Raw genomic sequence first — 20,045 nt, 5'->3', positions numbered from 1 at the left:
GAAGGTGAGCAACAGAAGATGAGATGGTTGGATGGCATCACCAACTTAATGCACATGAGTCTGAACAAACTCCAGGAGACAGTGAAGGACAGAGGAGCCTGGTGAGCTGCAGTCCATGGGGTCACAAAGAGCTGGACATGACTTAGTGACTGAACAACAACAAACAAGTTTTTCTAGAAGTGAGAAATCTTGCTTCCCTTCCCAACAATATATTACCTGGTTGCTTAGTCCTAAAATACACACAAAGTAATTTTGGAATAGCTGAGCCATACTACTGTAGGAAACAAAGAGGGTAACTAGGGTACAGTGTTTGTGTTGACTCCTTTTGTCTTTGCTAATGCTAAAGGTTGCATGATCCAAATACTGTGTAGTTAACTAGGATATCCGCTCCCCTTCCACTTCATGTGATTATGTTGTTAAGTTGATATATATTTAGGTCCCTTTGCTTTTGTTTGTATTCATTTTTTTTTTCTTCCTTCATCTCATCCTTGTTGATTTTCCATTTGTTTGGTAATATCATACAACTGACAAGTACTTTGTATTATACAGAATGCTTCTTAAATTTGTCTCCTTGATGAAATTTGTCAGCTTCTCACCTGGACCTAGTTCATGAGGTCTGGGCTGGGTTTGCATTTCTATCAAGTTCCAGATGCTGCTGATATTATTGGCTTGGGAACCATACTATGAGAACCTCTGATCGATGACAGTTACTAAAAACAGATTCCTTGGCCCCAGATATACTGAATTCCATGGAGGGTCCAGGAATCTAATTTTAACAAGGCTCCAGGTCATTTGTATGATGAAACCAGCCTGGGATGCTAACCTGTTTTTTAAAATTCCTTTTGATGGGTAAAGTAGATTTTTGGGAGCAACATTTGTATAGGTTATTAGTCTGAGTTTTAAAATGTGACTTGATTAAATTATTCACAGAAATAATGCTAAATTTTCCAGTTCATTTAATGGTTCACCAACTATGTTTTGCTCTCAGTTTATGTCACAGTAAAGAGCACTCATTTGGTGTTACTCCTATAATAATTTAATATAGATCTTTCTTAGAGAAGTTTTAAAATATTGATAGAAAAATTTTTGGGGTGAATAAGTAACATGACCAAAGGTCAGAGGATAGAATGTGCTTTCTATAAACCACTGTGACTAAAAGATGAAATTTCAGTACTAATTATATATCTAGCTTCTGAGTAGAAATATTGCCCGAATTGTGAAATTTGCAAAGAAATCAAGTTGTAAATTATTTGACAACTTTTTTTTATTATTTTCACTTGCAAGTATAGTTTACTCATATATAGAGGGATTAAATAAATAGTGGCACTAAATTTACATGTGTGAGTACTGGCAATGCATAAAATATTTTGCTGAATAAACATTTTTCAAGAATGTCAGAAATTCTTAAGTTTTGGTTATTTTAAGCCAATGTATTGCTTTCTTATTTTAAAAATTTGATTACCATTTTGATTTACACTACTTTGAAATTTTGATAATTTAAAAGTACTATCAAAATTTTAAAGTACCTTCTTTGAAATAATTTTATTTATTTATTTATTTTTGGCTGTACTGGGTCTTCCCTGCTATGTGTGGGCTTTCTCTAGTTCTGGTGATTATTTATTTTATGTTTGGCTGTATTGGGTCTTTGCTGCTATGTGTGGGCTTTCTCTAGTTCTGGTGATTATTTATTTTATGTTTGGCTATACCGGGTCTTTGCCACTATGTGTGGGCTTTCTCTAGTTGTGGTGATGAAGGCCTCTCTTGTAGGTCATGGGCTCTAGAGCGTGAGGGCTTCAGTAGTTGTGGCACACGGACTTAGTTGCCCCATGGGATGTAGAATCTTCCCAGATCGGGGATTGAACCCGTCCCCTACATTGGCAGGTGTATTCTTAACCACTCGACCACCAGGGAAGTCCTTGAAGTATCATTTGATGTATGTAAATACTTAAAACTTTAAAAAATCTTTTGGAAGGTAAAAGAAGTTCTTATGCTTACTTTGACAAGTAACAAGGCTGTATAGTCCAGCTTTCACACAAACTTGGAAAAACTTCTGCTCTAATAAATGTGAGAAATATATAGTGTTTTCCTCAAGGAAAAAATAATTCAAAATAATTCTGTAATTTTCTAATTTTGTGAATTTTTGAAATATTAACAATTCAGATTATAATTATTCTTTAGTTATGGCCATTAGAATCTTTACTAATCCCTTAAGTAAAATGATAATGGTAACAGTGAACTTATCTTTGATTATAAGGCATCTTGGATGTAATGAATTGAGTACTGAACATGGAAGCGTGAGACTTAAGATGAATTCCACTCCATGTTCTCCATGAGCCTCAGTTTTTTGCTTGTAAAATAGGTGATATTAGTTCCCTCATAAAGTAGTTTGAAAAATTGAAGTAGATAGTTATCCTCAAGGTGTTTTGTGTGCATTATAGATATGCTAAATAGTGAAATTTGATGGTATATTTAATGTGGCTTCTATATTTTGTATCTTTTTTTCATCAAGTAGTCACCAGTTCAGTTCAGTCGCCCAGTTGAGTCCGACTCTTTATGACCCCATGGACTGCAGCACACCGGGCCTCCCTGTCCATCACCAGCTCCCGGAGTTTACTCAAACTCATGTCCATTGAGTCGGTGTTGCCATCCAACCATCTCATTCTCTGTTGTCCCTTTCTCCTCCCGCCTTCAATCTTTCCCAGCATCAGGGTCTTTTCAAATGAATCAGGTGGTCAAAGTATTGGAGTTTTAGCTTCAACATCAGTCCTTCCAATGAATATTCAGGACTGATTTCCTTCAGGATGGACTGGTTGGATCTCCTTGTAGTCCAAGGGACTCTCAAGAGTCTTCTCCAACACCACAATTCAAAAGCATCTGTTCTTCAGCACTCAGCTTTCTTTATAGTCAAATTCTCACATCCATATATGACCACTGGAAAAACCATAGCCTTGACTAAACAGACCTTTGTTGGCTAAGTAATGTCTCTGTTTTTTAATATGCTGTCTAGGCAGGTCAAAACTTTTCTTCCAAGGAGTAAGCATCTTTTAACTTCATGGCTGCAGTCACCATCTGCAGTGATTTTGGAGCCCCCCAAAATAAAGTCAGCCACTGTTTCCCCATCTATTCACCATGAAGTGGTGGGACCAGATGCCATGATCTTCGTTTTCTGAATGTTGAGTTTTAAGCCAATTTTTTTACTCTCCTCTTTCACTTTCATCAAGAGGCTCTTTAGTTCTTCTTCACTTCCTGCCATAAGGGTGGTGTCATCTGTGTATCTGAGGTTGATATTTCTCCTGGCAATCTTGATTCCAGCTTGTGCTTCATCCAGCCCAGCGTGTCTCCTGATGTACTCTGCATATAAGTTAAATAAGCAGGGTGATGATACACAGCCTTGACATACTCCTTTTCCTATTTGGAACCAGTCTGTTGTTCCATGTCCAGTTCTAACTGTTGCCTCCTGACCTGCATACAGATTTCTCAAGTGGCAGGTCAGGTGGTCTGGTATACTGGTAGTTAGCAGTAGGGAGTATGAAATGTTTTTAGCCTGTAGCTGGGATAGAATCTTTTTTTTTAAAGGTGAAGATAATAAATATTTTAGGCTTTACTCTCCATTCTCTTTGTATCACAACCTTGTAGTCATAGTTACTAATGAATGAATTAGTAAATGAATGAGCATGACTGTGTTTATGGACACTGAAATGTGAATTTTATATAATTTCCATGATTGTAGGATATTCTTCCTTCTTTTTTTAAACCAGTAGATAATGTAAGAAATAATTCTTAGCTCATAGGCTGTACAAAAGCAATTGTATTTGGCTTGTGGGATACAGTTTCCTCACCCCTGAGTTTCATGAAGGGGTTATCTGTTGGAGTGATTTGGGAAATCACTTTGTGGAGATTTTTACTAAAAACCCTACAAATTATGAAATACTATGATACATATTATATAGTACATGTATTCTATAACACATAATTATATATCATTATTATGAATATATACTATGCATATTTTTGTGTGTACTGAAATGATAAAGTAAATGAAAATGAGATTGATTAAATAGAACACAGAAGTGAACTGTTAGAGAAACCACAGAGTTAATCTCTTTGGGAATCAGCCCTATTCTATAAATATTCACTGTATTTAGAAAAAAATGGCATTGGTGAGACCATCTAAAGTAAGAGTATAAGTCTAACTTTTCTTTTTGCTTTAAAAAAGAAAAAAATCACCAGAATTTCCTCTTAAAAATTAGTAGTGGGAAATATGTTTTCTGTTCAGTTCTTTTTTGCCTTAAAATTTGGAAGTTTTTCAGTTAAAGCATAATACAAGCTGCAAGCATATTTCTGACATAAAATACTGCAATTTATTTAATTTGTTCCATACTCTTTTGATAAAAGCTTTTATTTTAATATTTGAAAAACACATAAAAGCCATGGTGTGATAATTTTAAAAATCACATTTTGTTGGAATTGTTTAAAGGTTTAGGTGAAGTTGAAAGTACTAAGTCATTCTACCTTCAATTCAAAAGGGAATTTTATGAGTGTATAGCATTTTGAAGTTTGCAAAAACACTTTTTTTGGCACAGTATTTTTATTTTAAGGTAAAGTTTGCATATAATAAAATGCACCTTAAATATAAGGTTGATGAATTTTGAGAAGTATGCTCACCTATGTAACCAATATCTAAATCAAATACATTGCATTTCTCTAATAATTAATGATGTTGAACACCTTTTTGTGTGTTTTTTGGCCATGTGTATGTCTTCATTGGAGAAATGTCTGTCTAGATCTTCTTTCCATTTTTTGACTGACCCTTTTGTTATCTTTTTATCTTTCATAGTATCTTTCAAAGAACAGAAGTTTTTAATATTGATAAAAATCAAATTATCAATTTGTCATTTTGTGACTCGTGCTTTTGTGTTGCATCTAAGAAATTATTATTTAAAACAAGGTCACAAATTTTTTTCCCACATTTTTTTCTGATTCATAGCTTTAAATTCTGCATTTAGATTAATGATTTATTTTGAATTAATATTTGAATCTTATGTGATATGTGGAGTAAAGTTGAATTTTTGTGTGGAGGGGGGTGTATAGATATCCCACTGTTTCAGCACAATTTATTGAAAAGATTACTCTTTCTCCACAGAATTGCTTTTGCACCTTTGTAGAAAATTGATTGTCCATATAGGGGTTGGTTTCTTCTGTTCCATTAATCTATTTTTTTCTCTTTACGTTCATACTCCTTTGGCTTGATTATTATAGCTTATTAGCTGTGACTTCTTGATTTATTATTTTAGCGGTGGTTTTAGGATTTAGAATATAGGTCTTTAACTTAATATAGCCGAACTGATGTTATACCTCCAACTGACATTTCACCACTACATGTATAGTGGAAGAAATTTATAGTTGTATATTTACACATCTCCCCTTTCCCCAAGTTTGGTATTAATGTCATATATTTTATTTTTACCTATGTTATAAACCCCACACTTTATGGTTATTATTTTTGCTTTAATTAGTCAATAAATATTTATTCTTTAAATTAAATTTCATTTCTTTGTGTGGAACCAGACTTCTATTTGCTATCATTTTCTTTTTGTCTGAAGGACTTCCTTCAGCACTTTTTTTTCTAAAGGAAGCTTTTGCAAGTTTGATTGATGATAAATTCTTTCCATTTTGTTGTGTCTGTAAAAAGCCTTTATTGCATGTTTATTTTGAAAGTTATTTTTATTGAATATATGATTTTAAAATCACAATTTTTCTTTCAGTACTTCACTGTTGCCTCGTTGTCTTCTTGCTTATATTATTTCTAACTTGCTTTATTGATTCTAACTTATATTGATTGCTAACTTGTTTTAACCCTTATCTTTGTGTCTGTTATAATGTAGCTTTTTTCCCCCAGAAGCTCTTTAAGCTGGGTGTGCAGAACAGTTTACTTCAATTTGGATTTTGTGTCCTACATTTTAAACACATCTAGTGCTTTCGCATCTATGTTAATACTTAGCTCTTCTTTTCTCATATAGGCTTGACCTATTAGAAGAGTCACCTCTGCTCCCCAAGAAAGGCAGTTTTCAGATTGTTCACTGCAACTGCAGTTTTAATGAATGTTGTGAATGTCATGTGCCTGTGCCAACAGCCAAACTCAATAACACCCTTCTTATGTATTTGAAAATCACATCTGGTGGAGTAATTTTTCACTCACCTCCAATGTCAGCTCAGCCCATTAATGTTGGTAAGTTGTGCCTAAGAAAGATAATATCTTTAAACATCAGTCATTCAAACAGGCTGAAAATTGTTTACAAGATGTTTCATTAGCTTATCTCACTTTGACCGACACTGTAAGGATGATAAATGTAGTCCTAAGGGGTATTAAAAGCAGCTTCTAGAATGATTTAACAACAGTATAGATAGTTCTGCAATTGTAACAAATTCATTTTGAAAACAGTTTGATTTCTTTAAATCCTAGGTCAGTCTAATGGATATGTTTTCTTTGGTTATGACTTTTTCACATCTCAGATAACTATTTCTGAAAATGACTAAAAGCTCTTTTTTACCTGACTTTATGCCTTCAATAAATATTTTTTAGAGACTCGTGGGTATCAGTCACTGATCTAGGAGCTGGGGGAAGCAATGGTGAGTGAGACAAAGTTCCTGCCTCGCAAAGCAGGGGCAGACAATATTGGGCAGAGAAAGACAATGAAAACATACGCAAACTAATTGGCTGTACAAATCTGATTAGAAGAAAAACTTATATAATAGACAAGTGCCCACATTATTAGTGCAAAGATTCCCCAGATTTCTTTGATTAACTTGAATATATAATTATAAATATTCAGTGTATTCAGTTATATTGTTTAATGTGAATAATATAGATGAATGTTAAATTATTAATTTATTAACTCAGTTTTGTGTGTATGTGTTAAACTATATGTTACATATGATACATAATTTAATAGTGTTACTATTTTACATTTCCTGAAATAATTCTTGCAAATTCTTTATGTGCTTCTCTGCATCATTGTTTTTGCCATCACTGGAACCACTTTTTCAGATATCTGACACCATATTCCTTACAACTTCATCCTCACTTCTTTTTAAGTACTAAGGGTACAGCATTTTTTGAATCTACGTATGCTATCATATTTAACATTAGGACTTTTAAATAACTTGTCTTTTAGGGATATATTTGTGATTTCCACGTGATTACTATGATATCCAAGAAATTCAGTCATGATGTTATACCATAAGGAAAAAACAAAAAAAATATATAACATGTCATCATCTTCTCTTTTTAAAACCAGTTCTATCAAGTGATTTTTTCAGAGGTATTTAGAGCCAACATTGAATTAAGTTGTTTTTAAAAATAAAGTAGGTAAGATAAGGTGCTGTGATAGACTTTATAAGAAACTTTAAAAATTTTGTCGTATTTCAGATAATTTTTGGGAAAAAAAATCTCTTTTTTTTGTATTTGGGTATATGTGATTAAGATCTCAAAATTGAAAGAAATAAAACAAATTGTATGATAGAGAATTTCAGGTTTAAGGGTCTGTTATTTCAGCTATGGAAGTCCTCTTTTAGGAAATAGCATTTAAACTGAAAGAAAAAGAGATAACTATGCAAAAAAAATCCAGAACAAAAGGTGCTCTGAGCAGGAAGAACAGCACTCACAAAATTCCTGGGAGAGAAAGAGCTCAGAATTTGGAAGAACCAAAGACAAGAGCCTTTTGCTTGGAGTAATTAAGGTAGCAGAACATTCAGAGATGTGGTTAGAGAGTCATCTGCATCCAGGTCATACCACAGGCTATGGTTACAAAGTTTGGATTTTATTTTAATTGCAGTGTAAGCTTTTGTACCAGGAGAGTGATGTGATCAGACATGAGTGTGTGTGTGTGTGTGGGCACACGCAAGCACACATGTGTGCTCATGCACATGTTTAAAATGTATGCTCTATTGAAGAAGTAAACTTATGGGGAAGGGAAAAGGATACTTGCAAGAATGGGAGGAGTCAGATAGGCAGCTGCTAGAGTTGTCCAGTTGGCTTGGGGTTGTTATAGTGGAGAAGTAAAGAAATGTTCAGGCTTGGGATCTATTAGGAGATGGTGCTTCCCTTATACTCAGTTGGTAAAGAATCTGCCTGCAATGCAGGAGACCCCAGTTCAATTACAGGGTTGGGAAGATCCACTGGAGAAGGGATAGGCTACCCACTCCAGTATTCTTGGGCTTCCCTTGTGGCTCAGCTGGTAATGAGTCTGCCTGCAATGCTGGAGACCTGGATTCAATCCCTGGGTTGGGAAGGTCCCCTGGAGAAGGGAAAGGCTAGCCACTCCAGTATTGTGGTCTGGAGAATTCCATGGACTGTATAATCCATGAGGTTGCAAAGAGTCGGACACAACTGAGCGACTTTTACTTTCACTTTTCAGGAGATGGTGCAGACTGAAGTGGATTGGGTATGGAGTGTGAAGGACAGAGAGGAGTCAAGGGTGACACTTAGGCTTGGACCTGGTTAGTAGCAGAATAGCGTTACCAAATGGGGATATTGGAGATAATTAGGTGTGTGATGAATTATATTTGAGATGCTTATTAGAAATCAAAGAGATGTTGAGTAGGTAGTTAGATATATGATTCTAGAGTTCAGGGGACATATATATTTGGGAGTCTCTAGCATCAGATGTTTATGGGATTGTATGAGGTCACGCATTTAGAGTCCAGTGAGAGAAAGACTGAGAGGCAATTAGAGAGAAGAGGAGTAAAGGAATGTGACGGCTGGAAACCAGGTGGACAAAGTATTTCTACTTGTCCGCTACTCACAGAATAAGCAGTTGGGACACTGCTGAGAGATGGAGCAAAATGAATCAGACAGTTGACATTGGATTCAGCAAAGAGTAGTAACCTTGGTAAGAGTAGTTTCAGTGGACTAGCAAGAAGGAAGGCCTGATCAGAATAGATTGGTTAGGAAAATGGGATGCAAAATGGAGAGTAAGTAATGCCAGCTCTTTGGAGGAATTTTCCCCTGAAAGAAGCCAGTATGTGTGGTCTGGGACTGAGTACCTAGGGGATCCAGGGAAAGATTTATTTTTAGATTTCGAATACAAAGGGATATGTGTATGCGTATAAGAAATGTAAAATAGTTTATAATTTTATGATTTCACTTCTGTTTGGTGTCTGTTTTGTTTTCTATCTGTTTGGTCATGAATTTCACCTGTTACTTCTAGACTTTAGAGTTTAGCCATTCCTGCTTTAAAGTAACTAAAAGTTGTAGTATGTTGCAGAGAGTAAAACTTCATTCATTTTGACTTGAGGAAAAGGAAAAAACTATGACTGAATTCTTGAAATTATGAAATGTGGAAAATATTAATGTGCCATTATTTTTTGAAAATAAAATACACATCAGTAAATATTTCAATGTAATGATTTCTATGTTTATGAGTAATTCTTGTTAATCATAAAAATCTTGAAAGCATAGAGATGCACACAGAAGAAAAATGTATCATTTATTTTCTATTATTTTGCCATTTTTTTCTATTTTAATGCATATTTACACATATCCTTTTATTTGTTCAAATTTTAATGAATTCAAGTAAATAGGTTGCTTAATGGGCTTCCCTTTAAGCCCATTAAGATGGCTCAGATGGTAAAGAATCTGCAGTGTAGGGAGACCTGATTCAATCCCTGGGTTGGGAAGATCCGCTGGAGAAGGGAATGGCTACCCACTCCAGTATTCTGGTCTGGAGAATTCCAGGGACTGTATAGTCCATGGGGTCACAAAGAGTTGGACACGACTGAGCGACTAACACTTTCACTTTCACATTGCTTAATAAACTTTCAAAACTAGCAATATTAAACTTTTTCAACATTCTTCTCTAATATGATTTTAATGACTATAGATTACTTTTAAGGGTATGAACTATTATTTGTTCAATCAGTTCTTTATTGTAAGATGTTTGTGTTGTTTCTACAGATGATTTAAAGTTTGTTGTATGTTTTAAACTCCACAGACATAAATCTCCACATATGTATATACACAAATGCATATGCATACATAAAACACATAGACAAATAAACTCAAAAATTAGATGCTCCTTAGTTTAAATACACCATTAGGATAAGAACTCTATCTGCATTTCTGGTGACAAATCAACTCCTGCTAATGTTGTGTTTACTGCATGTAAATTGTGTATGCTATGGGTTATTTGAGTGGGTATGCCTTGATTTGTTGAATTTGAAAATTAATGTTTATTGTTTTATATACAGATTTACATGAATCTGCATGCTTATATGCATTGATTTTTTTTTTTTTTTAATTTTTATTTTTTTTTAATTTTAAAATCTTTAATTCTTACATGTGTTCCCAAACATGAACCCCCTTCCCACCTCCCTCCCCATAACATCTCTGTGGGTCATCCCCATGCACCAGCCCCAAGCATGCTGTATCCTGCATCAGACATAGACTAGCGATTCAATTCTTACATGATAGTATACATGATAGAATGCCACTCTCCCATATCATCCCACCCTCTCCCTCTCCCTCTGAGTCCAAAAGTCCGTTATAGACAGCTGCGTCTTTTTCCTGTCTTGCATACAGGGTCGTCATTGCCATCTTTCTAAATTCCGTATATATGTGTTAGTATGCTGTATTGGTGTTTTTCTTTCTGGCTTACTTCACTCTGTATAATCGGCTCCAGTTTCGTCCATCTCATCAGAACTGATTCAAATGAATTCTTTTTAACGGCTGAGTAATACTCCATTGTGTATATGTACCACAGCTTTCTTATCCATTCATCTGCTGATGGACATCTAGGTTGTTTCCATGTCCTGGCTATTATAAACAGTGCTGCGATGAACATTGGGGTACATGTGTCTCTTTCAATTCTGGTTTCCTCGGTGTGTATGCCCAGCAGTGGGATTGCTGGGTCATAAGGGAGTTCTATTTGCAATTTTTTAAGGAATCTCCACACTGTTCTCCATAGTGGCTGTACTAGTTTGCATTCCCACCAACAGTGTAGGAGGGTTCCCTTTTCTCCACACCCTCTCCAGCATTTATTGCTTGCAGATTTTTGGATCGCAGCCATTCTGACTGGTGTGAAGTGGTACCTCATTGTGGTTTTGATTTGCATTTCTCTGATAATGAGTGATGTTGAGCATCTTTTCATGTGTTTGTTAGCCATCCGTATGTCTTCTTTGGAGATGTGTCTATTTAGTTCTTTGGCCCATTTTTTGATTGGGTCATTTATTTTTCTGGAATTGAGCTGCATAAGTTGCTTGTATATTTTTGAGATTAGTTGTTTGTCAGTTGTTTTGCATACAAAATTTATATGCATTTTCCAAGTAGTGCTCTGCAAAATGCTTTTTCTCCTTGTCATTCACTAAAACAGTGGGTTTCATCAAGGGAGGCTTCAAATAAGTGTGGGAAAAGCTAGGTTCAATAAAGTTAAGCAGGGTTTTTTTTTTATAGCAGGAATTCACATTTGTCAAAATAACATAATTTTCTGATTTATAGTTTTTACCAAGTAGGGAGAAGGAATCGAAAATACATGGATTGCTATGGTAAGGTATAGTAGTAGAATATTTTGGTTCTGTAATTAGCCTTTGGATAAGGACTCCTTAAAGAATAGAATATGCTAAAAATTCATTTTGACTTCATTTTATGATTATCATGAAAATAACTTGACTTAAAAGTGTTCTCTTTTTTTTTTAAGTGAAGCCTGATCCACCATTAGGTTTGCATATGGAAATCACAGACACTGGTAGTTTAAAGATTTCGTGGTCCAGCCCAACATTGGTACCATTTCAACTTCAATATCAAGTGAAATATTCAGAGAATTCTACAAAAAATATGAAAAAAGTAAGTATATTTTAGTAAATAAAAAGAAAAGTTGAGAAGCAATTAAAGAAAAGGTGAGATGCCCTCCAAGTCCCATAGAAAATGCCTCTGCCTATCAAGTGTGTATACTGTTTTTGAGGAGATTCAGTCATTCTTCAATATCATACATTCAAGCTTTCATTCAAGATCAGCGAAAGAAATGAGTATGTATGCAAAATTTCTGCATCTTCTATAAAATGATTTTAGAAAAGTTGTTCAGTGTTACTAAATATCTCTTACATGTGGATCTGTGTTATATTTTGATAAGCATGACAAATTTCTCCTAGAATTAAAGTTCCTTTTCCAAAAGCTTAGTATATTAAATTAATTCTCTTTTTTTTCCCCCTTACTGTCCTTCTCCATCTCATTAACACAGACACAGACACAGACACAGACACACACACACACACACGACTAATGACTACAAGAAGTCCAGATACAGAACTATTGAATTCATAATCATAGTATTTTCACTTAAAGACCTTCTCTGGCTTTTGATTTTACATACCATCCTTATTTTTTCTTATTACTCAATATATTTGTTTACATGCAGTCCATGCATTTATACAGTATAGTCTGTGAAATCTTTTTTTCAGAAAGTGTTTTGCACCCAGTAGGTGCCAAGAACTCAGGATATACTAGTAGAACAGGAAACGCAAGTGGGAGAGGATGAGTTGTGTTATTAATTAGAGGGAGGGGAAGATCTCTTTAAGAAAGTGATATTTGAGCAGGGATTTGAAGGAGGTGGTGATACAGGGAAATTAGGGTCTAAATAGAGGAGATAGCAATTTAGAGGACCTTAGTTGGATGGGAAGTTGAGTGAGGTTAAGAGCAGTAGTGGAGGGGTAGGAGAGAAGGAGGAGTCGTGAAGAGCCTCATGGGTCATAACTTTGGCATTTTAATTTGTAAAACTAATTGTTTTATAACTTAGAGGTTAAAACTTATCTTTTTATATCTGGGCTAATTTTCTAAGACTTGCAATTTAGTCGCTCAGTTGTGTCTGACTCCTTGCGACCCCATGGAATACAGCATGCCAGGCCTCCCTGTCCATCATCAACTCCTGGAGCTTGATCAAATACATGTCCATCAAGTCGGTGGTGCCATCCAACCATCTCATACTCTGTCATCCTTGTCTCCTGCTGCCTTCAATCTTTCCCAGAATCAGGGTGTTTTCCAGTGAGTCAGTTCTTTGCATCAGGTGGCCAAAGTATTGGAGTTTGAGCTTCAGCATCAGTCCTTCCAATGAATATTTAGGACTGATTTCCTTTAGGATTGACTGGCTGAATCTCCTTGCAGTCCAAGGGACTCTCAAGAGTCTCCTCCAACACCACAGTTCAAAAGCACCAATTCTTCAGCACTCAGCTTTCTTTATAGTCCAACTCTCACATCCATATATGACTACTGGAAAAACCACAGGTTTGACTAGATGGACATTCGCCTGCAATGTAATGTCTCTCCTTTTCAATATGCTGTCTAGGTTGGTCATAGCTTTTCTTCCAGGGAGCAGCTGTCTTTTAATTTCATGGCTGTAGTCACCATCTGCAGTGATTTGGAGCCCCCCAAAATAAAGTCTCTTACTGTGTCCATTTTTTCCCCATCTATTTGCCATGAAGTGATGGGACCAGATGCCATGATCTTAGTTTTCTCAACGTTGAGCCTTAAGCCAACTTTTTCACTCTTCTCTTTCACTTTCATCAAGAGGCTTGTTAGTTCTTCTTCACTTTCTGCCGTAAGGGTAGCATCCTCTTCATATCTGAGGTTATTGATATTTCTCCTGGCGATCTTGATTCCAGCTTGTGCTTCTTCCAGCACTGCATTTTGCATGATGTACTCTGCACATAAGTTAAATAAGCAGGGTGACAGTATACAGCCTTGACGTATTCTTTGCCCTGTTTGGAACCAGTCTGTTGTTCCATGTCCATTTCTAACTGCTGCTTCTTGACCTGCATACAGCTTTCTCAGGAGGCAGGTAGGGTGGTCTGGTATTCCCATCTCTTGAAGAATTTTCCACAGTTTGTTGTGATCCACAGAGTCAAAGGCTTTGGCATAGTCAATAAAGCAGAAGTAGATTTTTTTTGAAACTCTCTTGCTTTTTCGATGATCCAACAGATGTTGGCAATTTGATCTCTGGTTCCTCTGCCCTTTCTGAATCCAGCTTGAACATCTGGGAGTTCGCGGTTCACATACTGTTGAAGTCTGGCTTGGAGAATTTTGAGCATTACTTTGCTAGCATGTGAGATGAGTGCAATTGTGCAATAGTTTGAACATTCTTGGCATTGCCCTTCTTTAGGATTGGAATGAAAATTGACCTTTTCCAGTCCTTTTCCAGCAGTGGCCACTGCTGAGTTTTCCAAATTTGCTGGCATATTGAATGTAGCACTTTAACAACATCATCTTTTAGGATTTGAAACAGCTCGACTAGAATTCCATCACCTCCACTAGGTTTGTTCGTAGTGATGCTTCCTAATGCCACTTGACTTCAGGATTTTAAATGTAGGCCATCTGATATTGTTTAATGTATCGCTGAGGCTTTTTGCCATTTTTAGTCTGTGTTGCCCCACAGTCGAATGGGCCAGGAAGTTCAATAATTTTGAAATACCTCATTGGTTGTTTTATGAAGTTACATCTCTTAGATGTTTTCACTCTGGTTTGTAAACTGTATTTTGTTTGACTGTAGCTGATCATCATGGAGAAGGAAATGGCAACCCACTCCAGTATTTTTGCCTAGAGAATTCCATGGACAGAGGAGCCTGGTAGGCTCCGGTCCATGGAGTTGCAAAGAGTCGGACACGACTGAGCAATTAACCCACACAGCTGATCATTAGACCAGGGTTCTTAAAATTAGTCATGCCCTCCTTCTGTGACCCATTGCTCTAGGAAGGTTTATAGCTCTGTGCCTACCCTGTGCATCATCTTTTTAAAAAATATTTAGTTATTTATTTGGCTGCATCAGGTCTTAACTGTAGCATGCAGGATTTTTGCTGTGTCATGTGGGATGTTCCCGGGGTCCAGCCCTGGTGGATCCAGGGTAATTCGAAGGGGAGACGGAATTGGCGTCCTAGGAAAAAAATTAATTACAGATATAAAGAGAGATTAGAAAGGAGTAGTGTAGTAGGAAGATTAGTGGAGAAAAAGAGGCTGAATAACTTGGTTTACTTGGAATACCAATCACCACCTACATAGGCCACAGGCGCCTTTCCATTCTCCCGAAGGAGAGGAGGCACTGAGGCCTCCCCGGTCCGATCTTAGAAGCCCAGGGAGAATTAGCAGGCTTGGTGAGTACCCACATTCCAGATGGGAATTCAGCCAGAAGGGGAAAGAAAGAACGACACGGGGGCATCAGTCTTTCCAGAAACTGATCCCATTTCTTTATTTTTCAGGTTTGCTTATATACTTTTTGTTATACATAGGGATGAACACAGAGGTCACGCGGGGGTCAGCAGACCTGACCCTTGTCAAAATCAGGTGCTTCATATAAATGTATACAAAGGTCTTATGGGTTTTACATCATCTTCTGGCCATGAGGCCTGCTGACATTTTATGGCCCTTTCTGATAACGGTCAGTCAACCGGAAAACTTATTTTTTCCAGGGGTGATTTTTTCTTAAACCAAGCGCCACCCTCCAAATAAAGTTGCATTTCTATAGGGTGAGAGTGTAGTGGGTTACAATCAAGAAAGGAATTTACTTAGCCTAAGGTTTAACATGATTAATCTTAAAGGTTAATATTTATCCTATATACTAGTTATATTCATTATAAGGGCAGGGAATATGGAGATTTAGCAGCAAATATTGGCTCAACAAATGAAAAACCCTTCACCAATATAATTTCTAATCAACCCACTGATACTATACTAATAATTTTGTAACTTCTCGAAAGAGTCTGTATTTAGAAAGTTTTAAAGCATCTTGTGCCTCTCACGGTTGGGAGGCTGCAAACAATCGCATGTGGCCGGATGAACCTGCTCAGGCAGGCTAGAGAACCTTCAGAGGAGTTTGTAAGTTGAAACAATCTTGTCACACTCAGGAATTTTTATTAACTGGAGCTGCAAGTTAACTCCTTCTCCGAGAGAGGTGGTGGGGATCAGCCCCCCGTAAAGTCAGAGGTATAGGTGAGAGCATAAAACAGTAAAGTAGGTAGACTCTGGTTTGGGGAGTAGATGCTCGGGAACAGGGGGTTTCCTGAGGCTCAATCCCGCCTTTGCATATGCCGAAGCCTCCTTCCTCATGACCTTTGCTGTGGGCGGAGTTCCTCACGCTGGCTCCCGGCAGGATCTTTCATTGTGCTGTGTGGGTTTAGTTGCTCCATAGAATGTGGGATCTTAGTTCCCCCACCAAGGATCAGACCTGTGTCCCCTGCATTGCAGGCAGGTTCTTAACCACTGGATGATTAAGGATGTCCCTCTGTGCATTGTAGTCTATTAATATCTTGTATGTTATTGATGTCAGCAAAGGCTTGAAGCTTCCCACTTAGCTTAGATTTTAGCTGTTCCTCAAAGTTTGAAAAGTCAGTATTCATTATCATTCAGTTAAAAATATATGCTGATTATCACTGTGGTTTTTTTCCCTTGAATTTACAGGCTTTTAAAAATACTATTGACTAATGTCAGTCAAACATTTGTTACTGGGTTATTGATCTCTCTTAAATTCCACTGTAGCCAGCTAACTCCTCTGTAAGATTTCAGTTCTTTGAAATTTGTAGAGACCTGCTTGTAATCAGTTTTGCTAAAGGTTTCACATCAACCTGATGCTCTGATGTTTTCAAATGATATTTAACAGGCTGATGAGATTGTCTCAGCTACATCTCTGCTAGTAGACAGCGTGCTTCCTGGGTCTTCATATGATGTGCAGGTGAGGAGCAAGAGATTGGATGGCCTAGGAATCTGGAGTGACTGGAGCGCCCTTCTTACCTTTACTACACAAGGTAGGTTTTGTAAGAGTCACTTCTGTTCACAGGGGAGTATGATTCCTGAATTGCCTTTGGCATATTATACTTGTCTTAAATTCTGTGGTGGTAACTCAAAAGGAGGAACACCGTATTAACTTCTAATTTAAACTTCGAGCAAGGTAATCCTTTAGCGAAAAGTTGTCTGAGAGCGCCCTCATTTATGTGCAGCCATAGCAATATCTTGCTGAATTACTCTTTCTTACTCAAAAGACAGAGTTGATATAAAAGTTCCAAATTTACAAATTCAGAACACTGCTTGTACTGATGTTTCCTGAATTTACACTTGAAAATCAGATGTATTTATTTGGTATACTTTTTAAATATTAAAGTTTTATTTGAATATTATATATGTTATATAATTAAGCAATTCTTTTCACTCCAGATGCTTGCTTTTCAAAGCTTTTACTTTCAGTTTTCATGTTTTAAAAATAATCTTTAACATCAGAAAACTGCAGTTTATTCACAGCTTCCTCATGGAGTTGAGGTGTAATGTTTTACATAGAGGCCCAGGAGTCTAATGGTGGTACCCCTGGCACAAGACAGGCTGTGAATGCAGGAAGGCAGTTCATAGTTCTTTGACTAGTTTTCAATCTATCAAATGTGCAAAACTATTCCCACTCAAACTCGCTCAGGTTGATAGTAGATATATGGAGAAAGCAAGTACCGTGTAAAACACTATACCATGTAAACGTGTAAAACATGTAAAACACTAAGCAGGCATATTTATTAATTGCATACTATTTACAAAGCATGGATTGTTAAAAAGTAAGTATCAGTAGTAGTTTTAAAGCACTGACTTTGGAGTCTGACAGAATTTTGTAGGAGTCCTGCCCACTCCCCCTTATTTGGAAAGTTTCTTAACCTCCCTATACCTCAATTTCCTTATCTATAGAATAAGGTATTTTTATATGGATAGAATGAAATGATGCCCATAAAGTGCTTACTGCAGTGCCTGACTCTTAGTAAGCACTTGTGAAGTAGTGGATCATAGTTTATAAATATCAAGCTTGTAAATTGACAAACTCAATATTCAGAATTTCAGCGTCTAATGAAATTTAGAGGCGGACATGATACATATCTAATTGCTTAGCACAAATAACACTGTGAGAAGAGCTAACGTAAGTGCTAAGCATTAGAAGGGATTAATTCTCACTTGAAAAGTCAAGAACTGTGAGTGAACAGACTTAGAAGATAGGGACTTCTCATCTCTATTCCTCAAATAATTATTGAGTATCACAATGTATGTTATAGGATGCTGAAAATTCAACTTTTGTTCTATCTTGAATTATATATCATTGATTAATAGGTCTTAATGACCAGCTGTGAAATACATAGAGTGGAATGAATTAACAGCATCAAATTTCAATGAATGTCCTGTGGAGGTTTTTATACAGTGGGATTGGGTGAAGTGGGTGGTGGGGTAGGGAAGTTGACAAGGGAGGTGGAGGCAGCAGCCCCTGCTCCCATTCTGAATGGCCGATAACTTGTACCTTTATTTTGCTGTCTGGTGAAATGTTTCTCTTCCACAAGAAAATGGCTTCATTCTTTGCTGTTTTTCTTAATAAGATCTGAGAACCTACCCTTGCTGAAGAAAAGGGAAATTCTAAAAGAATCATGATTGTTTTAAAGTTTTCTGATGTTCAAGTTATACGTTTGTACCTTCCTAGTATAATGATTCTTAGCAATGTTATGTACTCAGTTGGATTAAATGAAATCTTTGATCCAGAATAATATAATAGCTACTTGTATTACATTTCATACAAGATTTTATTTTGGGTTGTTCAACTTAGATTCTTAGACCTTCCGATGGACATATGTTTAGTTCTATTTTGCTTTATGCAAAACCCTTTTATACTTCGGTTTCTTTCCTAGTTCATATCAGTATCTGTAGGATTAAATTTGCTTGGTTTACTAATATATCATATTTTTATGCTTTTATAATAAACCAGATATTTTAATATACACTATAAAACACATACGTACACATGTATATGCCCTTCCAAAGGCAAATATTATGTGTTTTGTTTACATGAAGGTAATAAAGGTATGTTTTGTTTAAAAGAAGCATTGCTAATTTATTTGCTTGTGTGGTATCCAATAATTGTTGTTCTTCAGTCACTGAAGAAATTCCTTGGTGGCTCAGATGGTAAAGCGTCTGCCTGCAGTGTAGGAGACCTCGGTTTGATCCCCGGGTCGGGAAGATCCTCTTGAGAAGGAAATGGCAACCCACTCCTGTACTCTTGCCTGGAAAATTCCATGGACAGAGGAGCCTGGTAGGCTACAGTCCATGGGATCACAAAGAGTTAGACACAACTTAGCAAAATCACTTTGTGCTGCATGACTCACTTTGCGTCACCAAGTCATGTCCGACTCTTTGTGACTCCAGGGACTGCAGCACTCTAGGCTTCCCTGTCCTTCACTATCTCCCAGAGTTTGGTCAAATTCATGTTCGTAGAGTTAGTGATACTATCCAATCCTCTCATTCTCTGCCACCTGCTTCTTTTGCTTTCATTCTTTCCCAGCATCTTTTCCAGTGAATTAGCTATTCTCATCAGGTACCCGAAGTACAGGGGCTTCAACTTCAACATCAGTCCTTCCAGTGCATATTCAGAGTCAAGGGATTTCCTTTAGGATTTACTGGTTTTATCTTCTTCCTGTCCAAGGGTCTCTCAAGAGTCTTCTCCAGCACCACAGTTCAAAAACATCAATTCTTTGGTGCTCAGCCTTCTTGATGGTCCAACTCTCACATCCGTACATGACTACGGAAAAATTATAGCTTTGACTATATGGACCTTTGTCGGCAAAGTGATGTCTTTGCTTTTTAATGTGCCGTCTAGGTTGTCATTATCTTCCAAGGACCAAGTGTCTTTTAATTTCTTGGTTGCATTCACCGTCTGCAGTGATTTTGGAGACCAAGAAACGATATTACCATTAATAGCTGGCCTTTTAGTTATTCAACACAGATGTGTCCCTTTAGTGACTGTAGACATTCCAAACAGAAAAATCTGAAAATGAGGAATGAATGCAGACAGTGAGTAAACAGCTACCTCAAAGGCCAGGATTTGTTGATGTAGCAGTGAGTATGAGCTTACTAATGTAACAAATGTGGATAGTTCAGATACCATGAGTGATACCATTTGGTTATCAAGGGAAAGACGAAACTTGTCAAATAGAAAGTAGGTTAGGACACCGGTAGAGAGGAGGAGAGCTTATACAGTTTAGCATCTCCCAAGCACATTTTT

General features: G+C 36.8%; 1 protein-coding gene across 1 annotated transcript in view; it reads left to right on the top strand.

Annotated features, from left to right (window-relative positions):
- The window catches only part of LEPR (leptin receptor), a 75,618-nt gene that overhangs the window by 19,308 nt on the left and 36,265 nt on the right, over nt 1-20,045 (top strand). The window contains exons 4-6 of the mRNA XM_052637728.1: nt 6,021-6,229; nt 11,694-11,839; nt 16,635-16,779. Of these exons, the coding sequence (XP_052493688.1) occupies nt 6,021-6,229; nt 11,694-11,839; nt 16,635-16,779 (500 nt within the window). The remainder of the gene's footprint in view (nt 1-6,020; nt 6,230-11,693; nt 11,840-16,634; nt 16,780-20,045) is intronic.

The sequence above is a fragment of the Budorcas taxicolor genome, chromosome 3, assembly GCF_023091745.1.
Source record: "Budorcas taxicolor isolate Tak-1 chromosome 3, Takin1.1, whole genome shotgun sequence".
NCBI lineage: Eukaryota > Metazoa > Chordata > Mammalia > Artiodactyla > Bovidae > Budorcas > Budorcas taxicolor.
This window is presented reverse-complemented; position numbering and strand designations above follow the sequence as displayed.